Source organism: Rhododendron vialii, chromosome 5a, assembly GCF_030253575.1.
Source record: "Rhododendron vialii isolate Sample 1 chromosome 5a, ASM3025357v1".
In the NCBI taxonomy this organism is placed as follows: domain Eukaryota; kingdom Viridiplantae; phylum Streptophyta; class Magnoliopsida; order Ericales; family Ericaceae; genus Rhododendron; species Rhododendron vialii.
Window position 1 is genome coordinate 31,912,359 of NC_080561.1, and position 18,600 is coordinate 31,930,958.

Sequence of the window (18,600 nt, forward strand, 5' to 3'; positions counted from 1 at the left end):
TCATCTCTTCATGTTATAGAGGCTTAATTTGTTGATTACTCGGGTTTTTGTTTTTTCTTTCATGTGGAGCTATTTCTTGTGTTGACTGTTGAGATTATATATATATACACACACACACACTTGTCTTTCTTGATTTAATCCCCTTTGTATTGAAAGGGAAATAAAGAGAGCACCAACATTTGAGAGACTTAAAGAAGGATGGGGATGGCCCTTGGGGTTGAGGTCTTAAACTTTGGGGTTTAGGCCATGTTCCGCTAAGGCAAATAAGTAAGGTTATTTTTTGAATTAAAAATGATATATTATGAAAGAATGATCTATTCTGTAAAATAGGAAATTAGTACTTAAAAAATAAGATTTTTAGCAGAATGGGGCCCTCCCGGTGGTTCATTCATCTGACCGTAAACTAGAGCCACTTTTGATTCTGCAATATTTTGTTCATTAATCACTCCAGTTTCTTTCATTTCCTTGTAAAGATCATTTCCTTCACGTTCACCTACTCCGCCAAATACAGATACACCTCCATGAGCTTTGGCAATATTGTTAATCAATTCCATAATGAGTACTGTTTTACCCACTCCAGCCCCTCCGAATAATCCAATTTTTCCTCCACGGCGATAAGGGGCTAAAAGATCTACTACTTTAATTCCTGTTTCAAAAATCGATAATTTTGTCTCTAACTCTATAAAGGCGAGCGCAGATCTACGAATAGGAGATGTGCGAGTATCTAGAGGACCTAAATTATCAACAGGCTCTCCAACCACGTTGAAAATTCGTCCGAGAGTCGGTGGAGCCTGACTCCATTCGAAGTTTTCAAATTCAAAATTTCTCAGGTACTATCAACTTTTTGGAGCCAGTCCTTATAGAGCTAACTTTTTGGGATCTTCACAAGTAAACTGTGGGATTGATTCCTCGAAATCGTTAAAAATGGACGTAAGCTGGTCTCATCATCCAAGTTATAAAATAGACTCGAACTCTTAAACTATACAGGGAGAAGTAGAGGCAATGTCACTTTCGTCTAGTACAAAGGCACAATCCGCGGCTTAAGTCAGATGCATATTAGTTGTCTCATTTCGAAAAATTAGGTAGGAAAATAAGTAAGGTATGAGATGGAAAAAAACTAAACTAAATTAAACTAAACAAGACAACATACGACGACGACACTCTTGGAACTTCTTACGCTGAGCTACGCACAATCGTTTTACACATGATCAGAGTCGGCTCTGATTGTATGAGGGCCTAAACCAAATATTAAAGATAGGTCCCTTTTTGTTTGAAAAGTGGGAACTGACGGAGAACCGATGGGCGTGTAGGGCCCACTCCGGATCTTGCACGAATGATCTGTACCGTTCAATAATTTTTATAAAAAAAAAAAAAAACCAAATGGAGACATGAAAAATCAGCTCAATCCGATATGTTTAGATGCTTGATCTAATTTTCCATTTTTTATCCAATATGTTCAAGCCCACTCTTTTTTTTAAAATTATTGAACAACTCAAATCATCCGTGTGAGACCCGAAGTAAGGCCCGCACGCCGGTCGGTTGCCCTTAGATCCCTATAGTGGGACTCCTTTTTGTTAGACTATTACAAAGTAGGAAGCCTCCTAATATTTGTAAATTTTTTTGTGACCCAAAGCAGCCGCACCTTTGAGTTCTACTTCAGGGCTGGCTTTGCATGTGATGGAGATATATTTATGTGTGCAATTATAAGGGAAATCCAACCTGGTGGAGTTGATTTCCGGGACTATTAAAGAACCTGTACCAAGAAGTAAGGGACCGGTCTGGTTCAGTTACTATCTGTTCCGCTACCTTAGAAAATTCAAATGTGTAAAGGAATTAAAATTCTATTTTGCCACTCGTTATGAGATCATACAAGGATTTTGTTAGAAATCGCCGTTAAGACTGTGGTTATTATAAAGTTTTAAAAATATATACCCCCTCTGTCCCTAAATAAGTGTTCCATACGAAAACAAGCGCGATTTTCAAAAAAAAAAATTTACTTTCGTGTATAATATTTTCAATTTCTTCTCACTAAATTAAAGATCTAATTGATCGAGTTCTTTAATTTGGTGCGAAGAAATTGAAAAAATTATTCATGGAAGTACATTTTTTTTGTTGTTGAAAATATCACGTCTTTTCGTAAGGACACTTATTTAGAGAGTATTCAGTTTTATTGCATGGACTTTCAAAAGAATATCTACTTGTTTGTAGTAAATAAGTCCCTTTAGCATTTGGCTTGTTTGATTAGCCATCTTATTTGTTTGTTTATTTTGATTTCCTAACTAGTCTAGTTTGTGCATCTGAATAATTAAAGAAGTTCTTTTTATAATTATATATACTCCCGATTTTGATTTTATTTTCTTGTATGGAATACAATTGTATACAACAAAGAGGAATCCGATTTTTAATGCCATGAGAAAAATAAAAAATAAGCAAAAAAGAAGGTGGACAGAAAAACTTATTAGATACCATCTACTCTGGTCTAATAAGTTTAGACTACTATTAGTTTGAAATAATAACTCCCGCCATAAGAAAGCAATACTCTAACCACTAAGGTAAGCAGGCCATTTCTCATTCCAAAGAGAATCGAACCAAATGGGACCTAATGTATCGGTGGATTATAAATACCATATTCCTTATAAGCAATACAAAAATACTATAAATAAGCAAATACCAATCAACCTGGCCGCTACTATGGAGTATTTCGTATGAAAAACTTAAAAACTCATCGTTTTTCAGACATTATTGTTGTGAAACTATATTGTCTTACTTATTGTAAAGTTCATTCTTGGAATCAATAACCATCAATATTTCTTCAAGATAACATTATTATATATATATATATACACACACACACACACCAAAAATCAATCATTCTCATTTTTCAATTAGACCAACATACTCAAAGAGCTAAAAAAAATGAACGGTTAGTATCAGTTAGGCCCTTAGGTGTGTTTGTTCTTATTGTCTGATCTGGGTTTTGACCCGCAGGTGTTTCGGGCTTTGCCCATTAGATGTTCTGGGCTTGTCCCATCAGGTGTTCATCCAATTTTTGTCGGATTCCCCTTCCCTATCCCCCAACTTCATGTACCCCTTGTCAAGTTTCTTAATAAAATTATGTTGCCTATCAAAAAAAAGGAACCATTCGACGGGTAAAACACTTACAGCAGGACCCAGGCTCTTAATTAAGGCGTTTCACTAACACCTGTCTCGTAAAGTAAAAAATAAATACCTAAAATCTCGATGGCAGAGGCAAACTACATTGGATTAACTCGATTGACTCGTACTTTACCTGCCACTCAGGGTGGTTCTTTCCATATTGTCATATTTAAATTACACCTTCCTAGAGTTCGAACTTCCCCAGACGTCTTCCTATCATTCTTGATATTCAATTATAGGAGTAATAACTATGGATTATTACATAACTCTATTTTTATACTGTCCAAATTTGAATACAATCGTGTTTAGAGCCATTTAATTTAACGAGAATTTTATAGGTCACACAAATCGGAAAGGCTCCAGAAATATCATTGCCGAAAATTGTTTTCAGAGTGCGCATAAGTAAGTCCTAACACCTGATTATCAACAATGTTAAATCCAGACGTCTAGATGTGTGTACCCCAAGCATTTTTTCAATTCATTAACAAATGCATAAAGGATGTGTTAGTAGATGCATAACATATTCAAAGGGATCGAATTGTCTGTCAGTCCAGCTCTTGTCTTATTCCAAAACCAACTTAAACACCATTGAGAAAACGAAAAACTTCAGCCTTTGCATATATAAAAGTCCAACCGAAAAACTCTCAAATCTCACGCGAAGTCAACTCTCTCTCTCTCTCTCTCTCTCTCTCTCTCTCTCTCTCTCTCTCTCTCTCTCTCTCTCTCTCTCTCTCTCTCTCTCTCTCTCTCAAGTATATAGCCATGATGATGATGAGAGAGAGGGAGTTGCAATAAGAAACAAAGGGAAAGGAAAAGCTAGCAAGGCAGAAAGAGTGGGAAAGAGAAGGTTGATCTAGCTATTTGTTCCAGAGGTCACAGGAGGACGATTTTTTCTCTAATTGCACCAAAAGTGGGATTGGTTACGTGAAGCAATAATAGATCTACAGAGATATATATATAGAGGTAAATCTCCATCGAATGTTTCGTTTATTTCTTTCCCAAAAATTTGAGGCCATGTTGAAGATTCTTTGTTCTTGTTTTCGCATCTGATCCCATTTTCAGGTTATTAGATATTGCACATTGAGGGGAATCCAAATTATTACTCCAAAAAGTCCAAATAATTTTCAAGACTAAGGTCATGTAATTAGAAAGTTTGAAAATCGACATGACTTTGGTATCTAGTGAAATCGACGTGAGTTTCTCTACGATCAATGTTGTTAAGGAGTTTAAAAAGGTGACAAGGTCTGGAAACACAAAAAAAAAAAAAAAAAAAAAAGGACCTGACAATGGCCCACAATAACTCCCCAGACGCCGGTCGAGTCTGGAGAGAAATTTCTGCCTCTGAAATTAATAAATGAGAAAAACTTGTTGCCCAGCTGTGCGGTAAACAAGTGTTTACATCACTTAATCGAGACTGTCCAAAAGTATTCTGGACAGTCTGGATTTTAATGAAATTTTTTTGAGGAGGAGTTAATTGTGATTGGTCATAATTGAAAACGAATCTCAATCATTAATTGTGCGAATAGACGGCTGAGATTGATTGATACTGTAAATAACGTGTTTACAGCACAACTAGAAACAAGATAATCTCTTAATAAATACTGTAGTTGCTACTAGATTAACTAATCCAATTCAAAGAACTTCTCCCTTTGAAATTATTCCCTTCGTCTCATTTTGTTTGTTCACTTTTTAACTTCTCATTGTCCCAAATTATTTGTCCAATTTTAAAAGACCAAGGAAGAAATCTTATAAAAATACGATTTTACCCTTCTCTCTTTCTTGAATTGATGTAACAAGTACAATTTGAATAAAGGGCATTTGTGAAAAATTTAGTTATAATGACTGTGTCTCTTAATAAATTGGATTTTTCTAATTAGACAAATAAATCAGGACAAAAGAAGTAAAAATCATTTTTCTATGGTCATGGGAAATGATCTTTTTTTCTAACATTTAATGAGATTCCATGAACGTGAACAGGGTGGCGATTCAACGGTTCAAAACTATCTTTCGAGCCCCTGGTGCATGGGAAATCAAAATCGACATTCATTTCGTCTGCCCTAAATTATCCAGATTCCTCTCCGACTCCTAGCTAGCTAGTAGCAGTACAGGTGCTATATAGGAGTGCATATTAGGAGAGCGAGAGAGAGACAAAGAGCGCCAGCGCGATCATGTACGCGAGCAACCCATGGGGAGGGCCGATGGAGATAGTAAACGGCGGGGACACGACGGAAGACGAGCGGAGCCGGAACCTGACGACGGAATGGGACCGGGCATCGGTAATGCACCAGTACCAACACCACGGCGCGTTGGACGAGACCCAGCAGAGCTGGCTCCTCGGCCCGCCTGAGGAGAAGAAGAAGAAGAAGTACGTGGACCTGGGGTGCGTCGTGTGCAGCCGGAAGCTGCTCAAGTGGACGATGTGGCTGTTCGCGCTCGCGTTCTTGGTCATCGCGCTCCCGGTCATCATCGCCAAGACGATCCCCAAGCACAAGCCCCACGAACCTCCTCCGGACGAGTACACCGCCGTCCTCCACAAAGCCCTCATGTTCTTCAACGCCCAAAAATGTACGTACCTCTCTCTCTCTTAATTTTTTATTTTTGTTCGTTTATTCTGAAAGAAAAAATGATCTTGTATGACAAAGAAAAGGAAAATTGATAGGAGTGTTTGAATATGGCAATGACAAACTTAAAAGAAAATAATGGTTCATATAATAAAATCTCAAATCAAGAATTCTGCAGATATCTATGGGACTTAATTTACCAAAACCTTGAAAAAACACGTTGGGAGTTTGCCGTATTGACCCGTAACGTTCATGCCAAAATCCTTAGACTAACCTCGTGGCTTTTCATCTGTATATGTTTATGCCCTTCGCCGTCTTGATTTGGCGTCTCTTTGTCAAACCTCCACGCTTTTAGCAAGACATTTACACAAATCATCTATCATAAGCGTAGAAAATTTAGATCGTCGAAACTGTTGGATTTACCATAAAACTTTGTCCCTTTGGATGATACGGGTAGCAAAGAATAAACTGTACGTCCATTTCTTTTAAAAATGTATCAACTTTTACCCACTAACTTTTTAAAATGAATACTTGAGTGACAGTTCAAAATAAAATACTGGGCCGTAAAAATAGGCAAAGCAACTTCCATAATATACTTCGAATGAGAAAGAACGGAAAGATTAGATATCAGATGCTCTTTGGACTAAAAATGTCTAGTTGGGGTATCTTTTCTCAAACTTTTATTAGTTTGTCTCACAGTTTTTTTTTCTTCCTTTTTGGATTTCTCTTGACATGAAACGTTATCACCAAGAATTAAAAAACATCTTAATAAAGGAAATACGAATTTATTACATACTTTTATTAGGTAATACTTTTTCAGAAATTATCACGTACATTTATTAAATTAATATTTCAAATCTTCTTTCTAAAATTATTCATATTTGTTTTCTTTTTTTAAGTTCTCTCAACGAGTGAAATCCAAAAAATCATACTATATTTTACAAAAGAATATAAAATTATTAATTAATTTAGTAAAAAAACATTGCCTTACTGTCTTATTGCGTTGGTAACCCTAATCTTGTTTTTTAAACTAATTAATTGATCCCAGGCCACTAATTCTTTCCAAGATGCAGACACCACTCCAAAACCTTACCAGCCCTTGACATATGAACTACTAATATATTAGTTTTTATTATTATTGGGAATTCGACTCAACAATAAATAAATAAATTCATCTGTTTTTAAATGACATAGAGATAGTTGACTTTGCCACTCATTTCCCACACATCCCTATTTTATTGATTCCCTATAACTTCCCTTGGGATGGAACTCCTCGGATGCCAGCAAAATCTTCCCCAAGCTAATAATCATTTTAATTTTGGTTAGTTGGATTGATTAATTAAGTAACAAAAAAGGAAGTGGATCCTCTCGCGTCTAAGCGGACAGTTGAAATCTTGATCGTTCAATGCTGCAATCAATAATTCAGATCTGTTCAGAAACTCTTCGCGTGAATAATTGAATTCTTCTCACTAAGAATTTGAGAACTATCGATTTTTCTAATGTGTGGCCTAGATTATGATTGTTTCCTTTGGTCTGGACCGGAGAGGCTCCGAAACCTAAAAAAAATGGATTAAAACCTGAAAAGTGACTTGGGGAAGGCCTATATTAACTCGTGCCACCTCATCACGTGGGAAACCAGGGATGGCGGCACTTGTTTCGAAGGGTCAAAATCAGGAATTGTGGGATTCGTCCGCCTTTGCCGTGTTGCCTGCGTTGGTCTGCACGTTTGCCAAAGGAAATTAACTATGGAAGAGAGAACGAGGGAGGAAGTGGGCAAAGGTTGACTTAGGATTAGGTTACCGATCATGTTAGAACCTAGTTGTCTTTGATACATGGAAAATGTTATGAAACATGAAAAAAAGTCTCCACGAAAGTGCACATAAAAATAAAAATGAATGGCTCGTATTTACAATTGTGTGAATCTGAAATGAAATGAATGGCTGTGAATCTAATCAGCCATTCATTTTACTTTCACGTACACATTCACGGAGACTTTTCTGGTTTCCTATCAACTTATCAAGCCTCTTGATACATTGGTCACTTATGTTACGTAGATGATCGAAGAATATACCCTTTTGTCACATATGTCTCATTTTAAATGCTCTCTACTAAAAATCGTGCAACTTTGATCCCAAAATAAAATATTTTGGAAAATATTTTGTCTACATTTTTTGCCCCCGTTCAAAAGTACTAGATATTTTGAACGGTGCAAAAATGCTTAAAAAAATATTTCCAAATATACATTTTTTCTGAAGTCAAAATGCATGACTTTTCGTGACGAACATTAAAAATAGGACGGAGGGAGTATCTTAGTATACAATAATGACAACAGACTTTGATATTCGAAAAATCTTATTAGTGATAGCCATAGCATTACTCTAATGTTATAGGGTAGGCAGGTCGGACCAAACTCATGCCCAATTTGGTTTCTGTCTAATAGATTATCAATGTGGAAAACTAACTTGAACTAACATATTTACCAAAAAAAAATCCAAACTTGCACTATCTACAATCAAAATTTACGTGAAATATAAAATGACTGTTTAAGTTTCAACTCATACTCTGTCTGTCCATCCATCTTTCTTGCATAAATGTATTTTATTCATGTAGTTATTGATGTTCATTTAAGCGGCATTTTCACATGCCCGATTGTTTTTACGAGCCTTGCACTATAAACACTTAAACAGTTCCAAATGGCTTGTTTAGATTAGGAAGGAGCCGGCACAAGGGCCATAACTAAGTTGGAGTCCCGTCCGTCACAGAATAGTTTTGATCAAAATTGTCGGGATTATTTCCCCTAATCAATCCCATCCGCAAACGGAAGCGTAATCGGAAAAATTAAATACGCAATAAACAAGGCACAATGAGAACAACCAATATTACGTGGTTTTCCAAATTCGAATACGTCCACGGGAGACAGAAAGCAATTTCTACTATCACCAAAGATTTACTAGGGTTTACTAAGAGATCAAAGATCTCACAAACACCCTATCCAACAACCTACAACCAAAATGGAAAAATCTTACCAAATACTCTCCAACACAGCTGGAAATGAAAGCCCGAAACTGAGATCAAAACAGCCCCAAATGTCCCCAACAAGCCGCCACAAATTTGCTTCAGTTGAGAGGACCAATGGTTGCCCTGTAGCTTTCCCTTTTCCACCGAGAACAAACTGATGCACTCCCTTCTCTATCTCCACCGAGATCACCAACACACAGTCACACACAATGCACCTCTCTGTTTCTTTTTTTTTTCTTCTCTCTCACACCCTTTTCGGCTGCTACTTACCAGGAGACAAAAACCCTTTTTTTTATAGTAGCGATAATGCTATTTACACAACAATCTAAACACAACAATTTACACAATTTCTCACATGCATGTGGAGCCTACATATAATAGTATGTGTGAACCCCACATGTATGTAAGAAATTGTATTTGATATTGTGTTTGAATTATTGTATGAGTATCATTTTTATTTTTTTAGCTTCTAAGAGAAGCTAAGTTACTCATGTGTCAAACATGTGCCAAATGGTGTGTAGAAACTTCCACAAAAAGCCCACCAATTAATCTATTTGGGCCAAACACTATTGGGCTATTTTCATAGGCAAAAACCCAACAAAACTTTGTTTGTACTAAGCCTCGTTCGGCTAAATAAACTTACTAACTTATTTTTTTTGTCCTTATTTATTTTTTTTCGTATTTATTAGTTTTTCGTCAATTTTTTGGAGATTATTGCATCGTCATGACAAGAGGAATCTAAAAAGTAAAAAATTACGATTAAAACTTAATTTTTTTCAATAAAGACAAAAATAAGCCAATAAGCCAATTTTTTCTTCTTTATTCAAAAAACAATTGAATACAATTAGCTGCCTCATCTGTTGAAAGCAATGTAATCGATGAACCTATCATTACAATCTTTTTTAATCAGCAAGGAAAGATAGACAATAAGAAGACATGTAATGATTATATCCTACATTCAAATTTAATGCCTATCATTTCTACTATTACCCCCTATATTCTACCTTTGTATTGCTTTACAACACTTTTATTCACTTGCGAGGGACACTTTTCTAAACATCATCAAATTTCTCTTTCCATTTTTGGAAAGGACCAACATTTTGTAACAATCCAAAATGCAATAATGGACAAGGCTGATTCTGCTAAGGTGCTTATTTTTTAAGTACTTATTTTTCGCTTAACAAAACATGACATTCTTTCACAATTCATCATATTTAATTCAAAAAATAAGTAGTACTTATTTTTCAACACACTATTGGGCCAAACACTATTGGGCTATTTTCATAGGCAAAAGCCCAACAAAACTTTGGTTGTACTAACTTCTGAAAATAGTTTTCAACGAATAGTGAACAATTAGTTGCATCATCTCTGTTGAAAACAATGTAATCGATGAACCTATAATTACAATCTTTTTTAATCAGCAAGGAAAGATTGATCATAAGAAGACATGTAATAATTATACCTACATTCAAATTTAATGCCTATCATTTTTACTATTACCCTCCTATATTCTACCTACGTATTGCTTTACAACACTTATATTTTTACTTGTGAGTGACAGTCTTCCAAAAATCATCAAATTTCTCTTTTCATTTTTGGAAAGGACCAACATTTTGTAACAATCCAAAATGCAATAATGGACAAGGCCCATTCTGCTAAGATTCTTATTTTTTAAGTATTTATTTTTCGCTTTACGAGACATGTCATTCATTCACAATATATCACATTTGATTCAAAATATAAGTAGTACTTATTTTTCAATACACCCTAACAATTAGGAACAGAGGGAGTACTAGTTCTGAAGTTAAAAAGATACGATGAATATATAGGTAAATATGATCAAGCTTCAAGAAGAAGAAATTGCTAGTATTATCTTTTCAAATTCTGGCTTTGCCGCAGTTTTCAAAGGATGCAAACAATAGTGGTACTGTTTATAGGGCTTGTGGCTCATGAATCGTTGGATTTTGTTGTGAGACGTGGGTTCATGCATGCATGCAGCTGGTAGATTACCCAGCAACAACGGTGTTTCATGGAGAGGGAACTCGGGTCTACAAGACGGATCCGCGTTAACGGACGTCAAAGGAGGGCTCGTGGGCGGGTATTACGACAGCGGAGAGAACGTCAAGTACCACTTCCCGATGTCGTTCGCGATGACGATGCTGAGCTGGAGCGTCATCGAGTACGAAGCCAAGTACCGCGCCATCGGCGAGTACGATCACGTCCGGGACCTCATCAAGTGGGGCACCGACTACTTGCTCCTCACCTTCAACAACACCGCCACCAAAGTCGAAAAAATCTACAGCCAGGTATGTGTGCATTCGCTTGTACCGAAAAGTGTTTGCGCCTTTTTTTCGGTGCATTTTAAATGGAAATATACTTTTTTGTACAATCTTGCGACCGAATATCCACAGGAAATTGGAGTAAAGGGTATGTTCTGTCTTGGATTATTTTTCATACAAGTTTTGGCATATAAAATTAGATTATTAATTTCTTGATCTCGATGAGAGGAGCCAAAAGAATAAAAAAAATGTTATGGCATCACACTTGCAAAAAAGTATGGAAACTAAAAAAATAGTTCAAAAATCATCAATTTTAGATGAACTTTTTAAAATTTTGTTGTCCTGCTTGTTTACTTATTAGATTTCTCTTATCAAGATGGAAAACAAATGCAGAAAAAAAAAAATGACATGGAAAGCATGACAGGGAACAATGTAGATTATCGAAAACTTATTTCGGACATATGATATTTCAAAAATAGGAGGAAGAAAGTAGGAATGAATATTTACCAAAAAATATTTTAAATTAGCAAAAAAAAAGTACGAATGAATAATCAAATTAAACCTACATTCAAATTTCAATATTTAAAATGGAAAAATAAGAATTGTAAAAGTATTAGTTTTGGTAATTTCGGGATGAAATGTTCACATGAATAATGGCTAAATCTCTATCCTAATGTTTATACATAATTTTGTTGTGTCCCTGGACCCCCGTTTTGTTTGTGTCCCCATTTGTTTTAAACTTGTCGTGTTTTGTGTCCATATTTGTACCTGTCCTTGTTAGCGTGGAACTTATTTTTCAAATAAGTACTATTTTTTAAATTAAGGGTGATATATTATAAAAGAATGACATGTCTCGAACGTAAAATAAAAAATACGTACTTAAAAACAAGAAAAAAATCCTAGCGGAACGAGGCCTTAACTTCACAACCTGATCACAATATTACTCCTACATGTACTTGATAATTCTTCTTGTTGTCCTTTTCTTCTTCTTCTTTTTAATCGGCTTTATCAGTTTCTTAAAGTGCCAAAATCAAACATGGCAATGATTTTGGCACCACACTTTTTAATAACCATACTCTAATATTTATCTTTTAGGCTCCGTCCCAGAAATTTTCTTAAAAAATAAACAGCTTATTTCACATTTTCAAACTCAAAAATAAAGTAAATGAAAAATAATTTTTCAAATTTTTTTTTGCATCGTATAAAAGATCTCATCGAGATCTTCCAAAAAAGATCCATATTGCATATTTTTATATTTCAATAAGTCCATAATATTTGAGCTTGAAATTGCCTTCTTAGTGTTCTTATGATTATGTGTATTTTAAACACTAAAAAACGAACATTGGAGTGTGATTATAAAAAAATAAAGTATCAAAATCAATTACCATACAAATAAACCCATACATAACAGTGGGTAAAAGTGCGTAGGGCCCTAGCGCTAGCCCATGCCCCTTCATAATGTACACTCAGTTGCAATTATCATATTTTGCAAGTAAATTATTGGACAATGTTTGCCAAAAAAAAATAGTAATATAAAGATTAGAGTAGTGATTTTCACGTACACTTCCTTTTTTTAATAAACACTCTTCATTTTTTGTTCTTCAGTGAAACGCTTATGTGTAATTTTTTCACTGAAATACAAAAAGTGAAGTGCATTTATCAAAAAATAGAGTGTAAAAATCATTTTCCAAAGTTTCTCAATTTCAATCTGTCTAACTCATCTTAGCGTACTTATAACTTCTTCAAAACATCCCGAGTAATATGTAGTCTCATTTTCTTGGTCATTTCAATTTTTAATTCTTTTAATGATTATTGAAACGTTGGTATTTTTGCAAAATAGCTTTTTTCATCGCTTTTTAAAATATTCTTCTAAGAGCATTACATTGGGACAGCATTTGCTGACCATATTTGGACATCTGTGGTGTGTCATCAATGCATTGCGAGATTATATCTTAAATATCATAGCAAATGTGGCGACCAAAATATTAGGACTCCTAAACGTTTCTATGCTTTCATATTTTGAAGTACACACATATTTTTAAACTGTCTTATATTGAAAAGTATCGCCAACCAAAATGAGACGAAAAGAGTACTTATCTAATTTTGCTCACTACACCAAAAATTTACGGTATGCACATTCGTTCAATTTGTGATTCAAAATCGCGTTCTGATTCATACGTGTTGGCGATGAATCAATGCAATCAGGTAGGGGGAGGCTTAGTTAATAGTACAACACCAGATGACAACTATTGTTGGGAGCGGCCGGAAGACATGGACTATGCCAGACCTGTCCAATCCACATATTCAGGTCCGGACCTGGCCGGGGAAATGGCGGCAGCCTTTGCAGCTGCCTCCATAGTGTTCCGGGACAACATTGCCTACTCCGCCAAGCTCGTCAAAGGCGCGGCCACTGTATTTGCCTTCGCTCGGGACTTTGCGAAGCGGACCACCTACTCCAAGGGGAACCCTTACATCGAGTATTACTACAACTCCACTGGATACTATGACGAGTACATGTGGGGTTCTGCCTGGTTGTACTACGCCACCGGAAACACCAGCTACATTTCCTTGGCAACCAACCCGGGAATACCTAAGAACGCGAAAGCATTTCTCATGACTCCGAAGTTAAGCGTGCTTAGTTGGGACAACAAGCTGCCCGCGGCTATGCTATTGCTCACGAGGCTGAGGATATTCTTGAACCCAGGCTACCCGTACGAGGACATGCTCCAAATGTACCAAAATGTCACTGGCCTCACCATGTGCTCTTATCTTCAAAACTTTCATGTCTTCAACTGGACTCAAGGTACGTTTACAAAAATATATATCCATTGAAGATTATTTTTTACGGTGATCACCTAGATCGGGTTCATTTTATTAGCTTAGGCACTTACTCGCTTCGTCCCGATTTGTTTATCCCCTTTTGACTTTCTTGTATCCCAAAATGTTTGTCCAAATATAAATTGGCCTTGAAATATTTCCTTAATGCCCTCTCTCATATGCATAGGAGAGAGTGCCCTCTCATCAAATACCAAAAAGTGAAGGGTGTTTTTGGAAAGTTGAATCTTTTCAAAAGTAATCATTTGGTCCCTTTAATAAGTTGAAATTTTAAAATTGGACAAATAAATTGGGACATAGGAAATATAAAAATTTGCTGGAACTGCAAAAGACATGAAAAGTGTTCTTTCAATTTTTATAGTAACCACTAAAACTAATATATTTTAAGATTTAAAAAAAGTTTGAAATATTAGTTCAGAACTTCAACTTGATGATGTGTCATGTTTCCAAATCAAAGAGATCGAAATGTGTCTAATTGGCCATTTGTCAAGCAATTATTGTCTTTAATTAACATATCATTCCTCCCCAAAATCTCTCCAATGAATCGAATACATAGACCATATGATATCGAATTTTATGTATCAATTAGTGTTAGCTAATGAAATGCTATGTGGCATGCAGCCGGGCTGATCGAATTGAACGTTAACGGTCAAGCAAACCCCGATCTACAATACGTGGTCAATGCCGCATTCCTGGCTTCACTTTATGCAGATTATTTAAACGCTTCCGCTATTCCCGGATGGAATTGTGGGCCCACTTTTATCTCCACAGATGTCCTTCGCCAGTTTGCTACCTCTCAGGTTTCTCATCTTTCTTTCATCCGCCCTCATTTGATTACGTTTTTGGATACACATGCAATTTGTACAATGTATGCTAAGCTTTGAGAAGTACTTAATTAGTAGCGCTATAATGCATGCATGCAGATTGATTATATTTTGGGATCGAATCCGCTGAATATGAGCTATGTGGTGGGCAACGGCAAAAACTACCCCAAACGCGTGCATCACCGGGCGGCTTCAATACCGCATGACAAGAACAAATACTCGTGCACAGGGGGATGGAAATGGCGTGACAGCGCCAACCCGAATCCAAACACCATTACAGGAGCCATGGTCGGAGGGCCTGACCACTCCGACAAATTCAAAGATCTGCGCAACAATTACACCTACACTGAGCCTACAATGGCTGGGAACGCTGGCTTGGTCGCTGCACTTGTTTCCCTCACAAGCAGCGGCGGCTACGGCATTGATAAGAACACCATATTTTCAGCCGTTCCCCCGCTTTACCCAGTTACCCCACCTCCTCCGCCGCCATGGAAGCCCTAATCGAAAATCCCTCGAAACCAAATTGAAGTTAATTATAAGAGAATCCCCATGGCCAGCTTGAGCATCTTTTTTACGGAGTTCATGCAATATATTGTTCTTGTCTCGTTACTTCTTATTATTTGCATAACTGACAGCTTCCTATGTGAATTCATTCATACCAATGTCATAATGCTACCTCTAATGTCGTTTGTCGAATTCGTCTTATTGTAAATTTCACGATCCAAGTATCTTTGGTATCTCAATTTGTTCGTGATGATGGATGATAAAAGACGATACATTTCACAGATCAATGGCACACACCATGTTTTGGTAATTATTAATTTGAAACTATTCTTCGTTGTATTGTATATTTTCAATAAAACCCCGGAATAATTGAACGCGTCAATTTGCACATAAACGACAAACATATTGATGCTAATTCTGTGAAAACTTGATATTCATCTCAAAATAAATTGGCAATAAGTGAAAGGTCTCAAATGTTATTAGGTGATCGCCCATTTCATTCTCAAGTAATGCGTGATTCTATTTCCGTAACATCCTCCCTGACGTGTAGCCGCGTTCGAAGTCTGTCACGTATAACCCCTTTTTTGGGTTTCTCGTCGTGTAGCCTTTTGGCTAGTCTGTCGTTGCGGGGTGTGGATTGTAAATTTTTAAAATATGGGGTGGAATAACCTCCACTCTGATACCATGCGAAAACTTTATATCCATCTCGAAATCAATTGACAATGAGTGGAGATGTCCCAAATGTTATTAAGTGATCACTCATTCGTCATTCATTTAACACTTGTCAACTAATGAAATCTCCCTAATATTTAACATAGTAGTAAGTTAGTATGTACGAATAAATTATACTTTGTAGCAGGCCGAACATAATGATTCGAACCGCACATCCTTGAAGGCGGACTGGGGCTAATCCAGAGCCAAGCACCGGAGCTCAGCGATTCCCGAAGCCCAGGCAATGGATCTCATCCCATCCGCCGAAAGTCTCGGCTAAAAGAGAACGTCTTGGTTCGGCGAGGGCCGAGACTCGGACAAACAGTCTCATCATGTCCTTCGCTTTCCAAGGCACCTCCACTGACAATCAAATACTTTGGCTCGGCCCTCCTCAGCACCATGCTCCCCCATGCGCGAAAAAAGGTTACGTCAAGAGATAATGATTGATGCACATGGGGGCGCCATCTCATCTCAGAAATAGTTACCAGATCTTTTCGGTGACGTCACAGTGACACTGACCGATCCGTGCAAGGCATGTGCCTGTACTTGGAGAACAAGACAAACAGACTCTATTAATACCAAGTGATGCAGCCCTAAAGAGATACACCTAAACTCATACTCAAACCCTAGTCTCTTACTTTGCTCTCTGCACATTCAATCTATTCCTCTCGCCAGACGGCCTTGTTGTAACACTCGTTCCAAGCATGCACGTGCATTACATATGACATTTAACTTTATGTTACATAGGTCGTGCTATTTGATACACGTGTTGTGTTATCATTCACATATCATTCTTAATTGTTTAGTGATACATAATTAAATTTGAGGGTTTAATTAAGTTAATTAAAAGGGATTGATCTTGGTAGGTGGAATGAAGGGTAAAGATAAGTAATGGCCCATTTGAACCCATACACCCAACCTCATGAGATAATTCTTCCCTAATAAACCTTCTACATTATTTCATTGTTTCCTCCATCCCACCAATACTGTATAACGTAGAGAGAGAGAGAGAGAGAGAGAGAGAGAGAGGGGAGGAAAAGAAGAAGAAGAAGAAGAAGAAGAATAAGGGAAACGAATTAGGGAAAACTAATTGAAGGTAAACCCTACCTTATACCTAATTTATGTTTTGGGTATTGATCAAACATTTATGTACCTGCATATTCATGTAGTTTAAATCCTAATTAGGTCATAGGAGAATGGATTTTACCCTTGCAAATTTGTTTGGTTTATGGACATGTCAATTAGAGCTTGAACATGATTGAATCTGTCATGTTCTTAATGAATTTTTCTCACAGACTTTCTGACCTTGTAATTTCTGGTATTTTTACTGGAGATAGATATACATGTCTAGTTTATTGTGTAAAATTTTCAGAATTTATTTCAAAGAGGGGAAGAAGTTAAAAATCGTGCACCAAACTACTATTGTGAAACTCGCAGTGCTAACTGCACCAACACAAGTTGGGAAAACAGTCATATCTCTTAGCTTGAGACTCAAAAACGCATTCCGCTTGCTTTGCTGAAAACTAGACACATAGAGCTCTCCACCGATGCAACCCGTGCATTGTGGTTATGCCTGAGCAATAACAGATTTGCTGTTAAAGTTGACCCAAAATCTGTCTATGCACCGATTTTAATATTATGTTAAGTTATAATCGCGAGACCGTAGTAAGGTTACCCGAACTTCGTTTTTTATAAATGATCTGTCGATTCGAAGAGGAAGAAATTTACTTTTCAACGGTTTAAATGACATTCTTAAAATTCATGATTATGTATTGGATATGGTCAGGACAGTACACGTTGGCCATGGACTAAGTCTTATTCTTAAAAATTCTTGTATCAAACCTTATTGAATCATCTTTGGAGCATTGAAACACATCATCCATCATTTTTATTGCATTGGTCTCATTCAGTTTCATACTAGGGATGAAGATTAAAAATAGAAATGTATGTTAGACTTGTTGGTGCATTTTACTTGCATTATAACATAAGTTAGAGCATGGGCTATACTGTGTAATGTTATTCATATTCTAGGATCGAGGGACGAGTCTCCACCTCAAGGTTGAGAATGAGGCTTTTTGCTTTTGTCTTTTTGGATCTCTAAGGTGCGTGTGTTGTTTCATTGAAGTGGCTAGCTAATATTAACCTTTTTACTCTTTTTTTTTTTTGCAAATGTTGAAATATTTTGATAATTGTGGATATGGATCAAGTTGCTTGAAACATGTTTTCATTTCAAGAACATGCCATAGCTGTAATGTTGGTTGGATTTGTTTTCTTCTTGATGTACACAAGAAGGGTATAAATTGTCTGTTTGCTGTACACAAATATGGTATGAATTGTTGGAAATGCCATGTTCACAGGATCATGGTACCGTCATAATTCCTAGTTGCGAGGAAAGCAACCCTATGGCTTTTTGAAATATTGTTGCTTACTTAATTGTTTGCGATAGATGGTATGTTTCTTGCTAAGTATGATTAGAAGTATTACTCGATCCACGTTTGCTCTTGTAAACTGTTTTTATGCTATCCGTTTGAATGAAGTAGTATCACTCACTACCCCTTTCAGGTAACTGAAGTAGAGTTTTGGTCCACTATTGATCTGACAGGCTGTAGGAATTAGGATGAGGGGCGACTTGGTGTCCTTTTGGCATAGTACATTTTGTGATATAAATTTTTGCAGAGTTGTTGTAACATATGTGGATATATGCAACTTGTC

The 18,600-nt window shown here is 36.6% G+C and overlaps 2 protein-coding genes across 2 annotated transcripts; one reads left to right on the forward strand and one right to left on the reverse strand.

Moving 5' to 3' along the window:
* Positions 1–341: 341 nt before the first annotated feature.
* On the reverse strand, positions 342–2,249 carry LOC131327823 (ATP synthase subunit beta, chloroplastic-like). The gene is made up of 2 exons (XM_058360954.1): positions 2,199–2,249; positions 342–791 (listed from the first exon to the last, which is right to left on the reverse strand). Exons 1-2 carry the CDS (start codon positions 2,247–2,249, stop codon positions 342–344), a joined length of 501 nt encoding a protein of 166 aa, XP_058216937.1.
* Positions 2,250–5,137: 2,888 nt separating this feature from the next.
* Positions 5,138–15,410, forward strand: LOC131325844 (endoglucanase 12). The gene is made up of 5 exons (XM_058358319.1): positions 5,138–5,721; positions 10,734–11,041; positions 13,220–13,817; positions 14,471–14,649; positions 14,773–15,410. The coding sequence occupies exons 1-5, from the start codon at positions 5,325–5,327 to the stop codon at positions 15,172–15,174; spliced, it is 1,884 nt and encodes a 627-aa protein (XP_058214302.1). The 5' UTR covers positions 5,138–5,324; the 3' UTR covers positions 15,175–15,410.
* The last annotated feature ends 3,190 nt before the right edge of the window (positions 15,411–18,600 follow it).

Bases quoted from the DNA above. Each gene is read 5' to 3' on its own strand.
- LOC131325844 (XM_058358319.1), top strand. From the start codon at position 5,325: ATGTACGCGAGCAACCCATGGGGAGGGCCGATGGAGATAGTAAACGGC. The intron at 5,722-10,733 runs GTACGTACCTCT...GCATGCATGCAG, and splicing joins GTTCTTCAACGCCCAAAAAT to CTGGTAGATTACCCAGCAAC. The intron at 14,650-14,772 runs GTTTCTCATCTT...GCATGCATGCAG, and splicing joins GCCAGTTTGCTACCTCTCAG to ATTGATTATATTTTGGGATC.
- LOC131327823 (XM_058360954.1), bottom strand. From the start codon at position 2,249: ATGGCTAATCAAACAAGCCAAATGCTAAAGGGACTTATTTACTACAAA. The intron at 792-2,198 runs GTAGATATTCTT...GAATGGAGTCAG, and splicing joins GACTTATTTACTACAAACAA to GCTCCACCGACTCTCGGACG.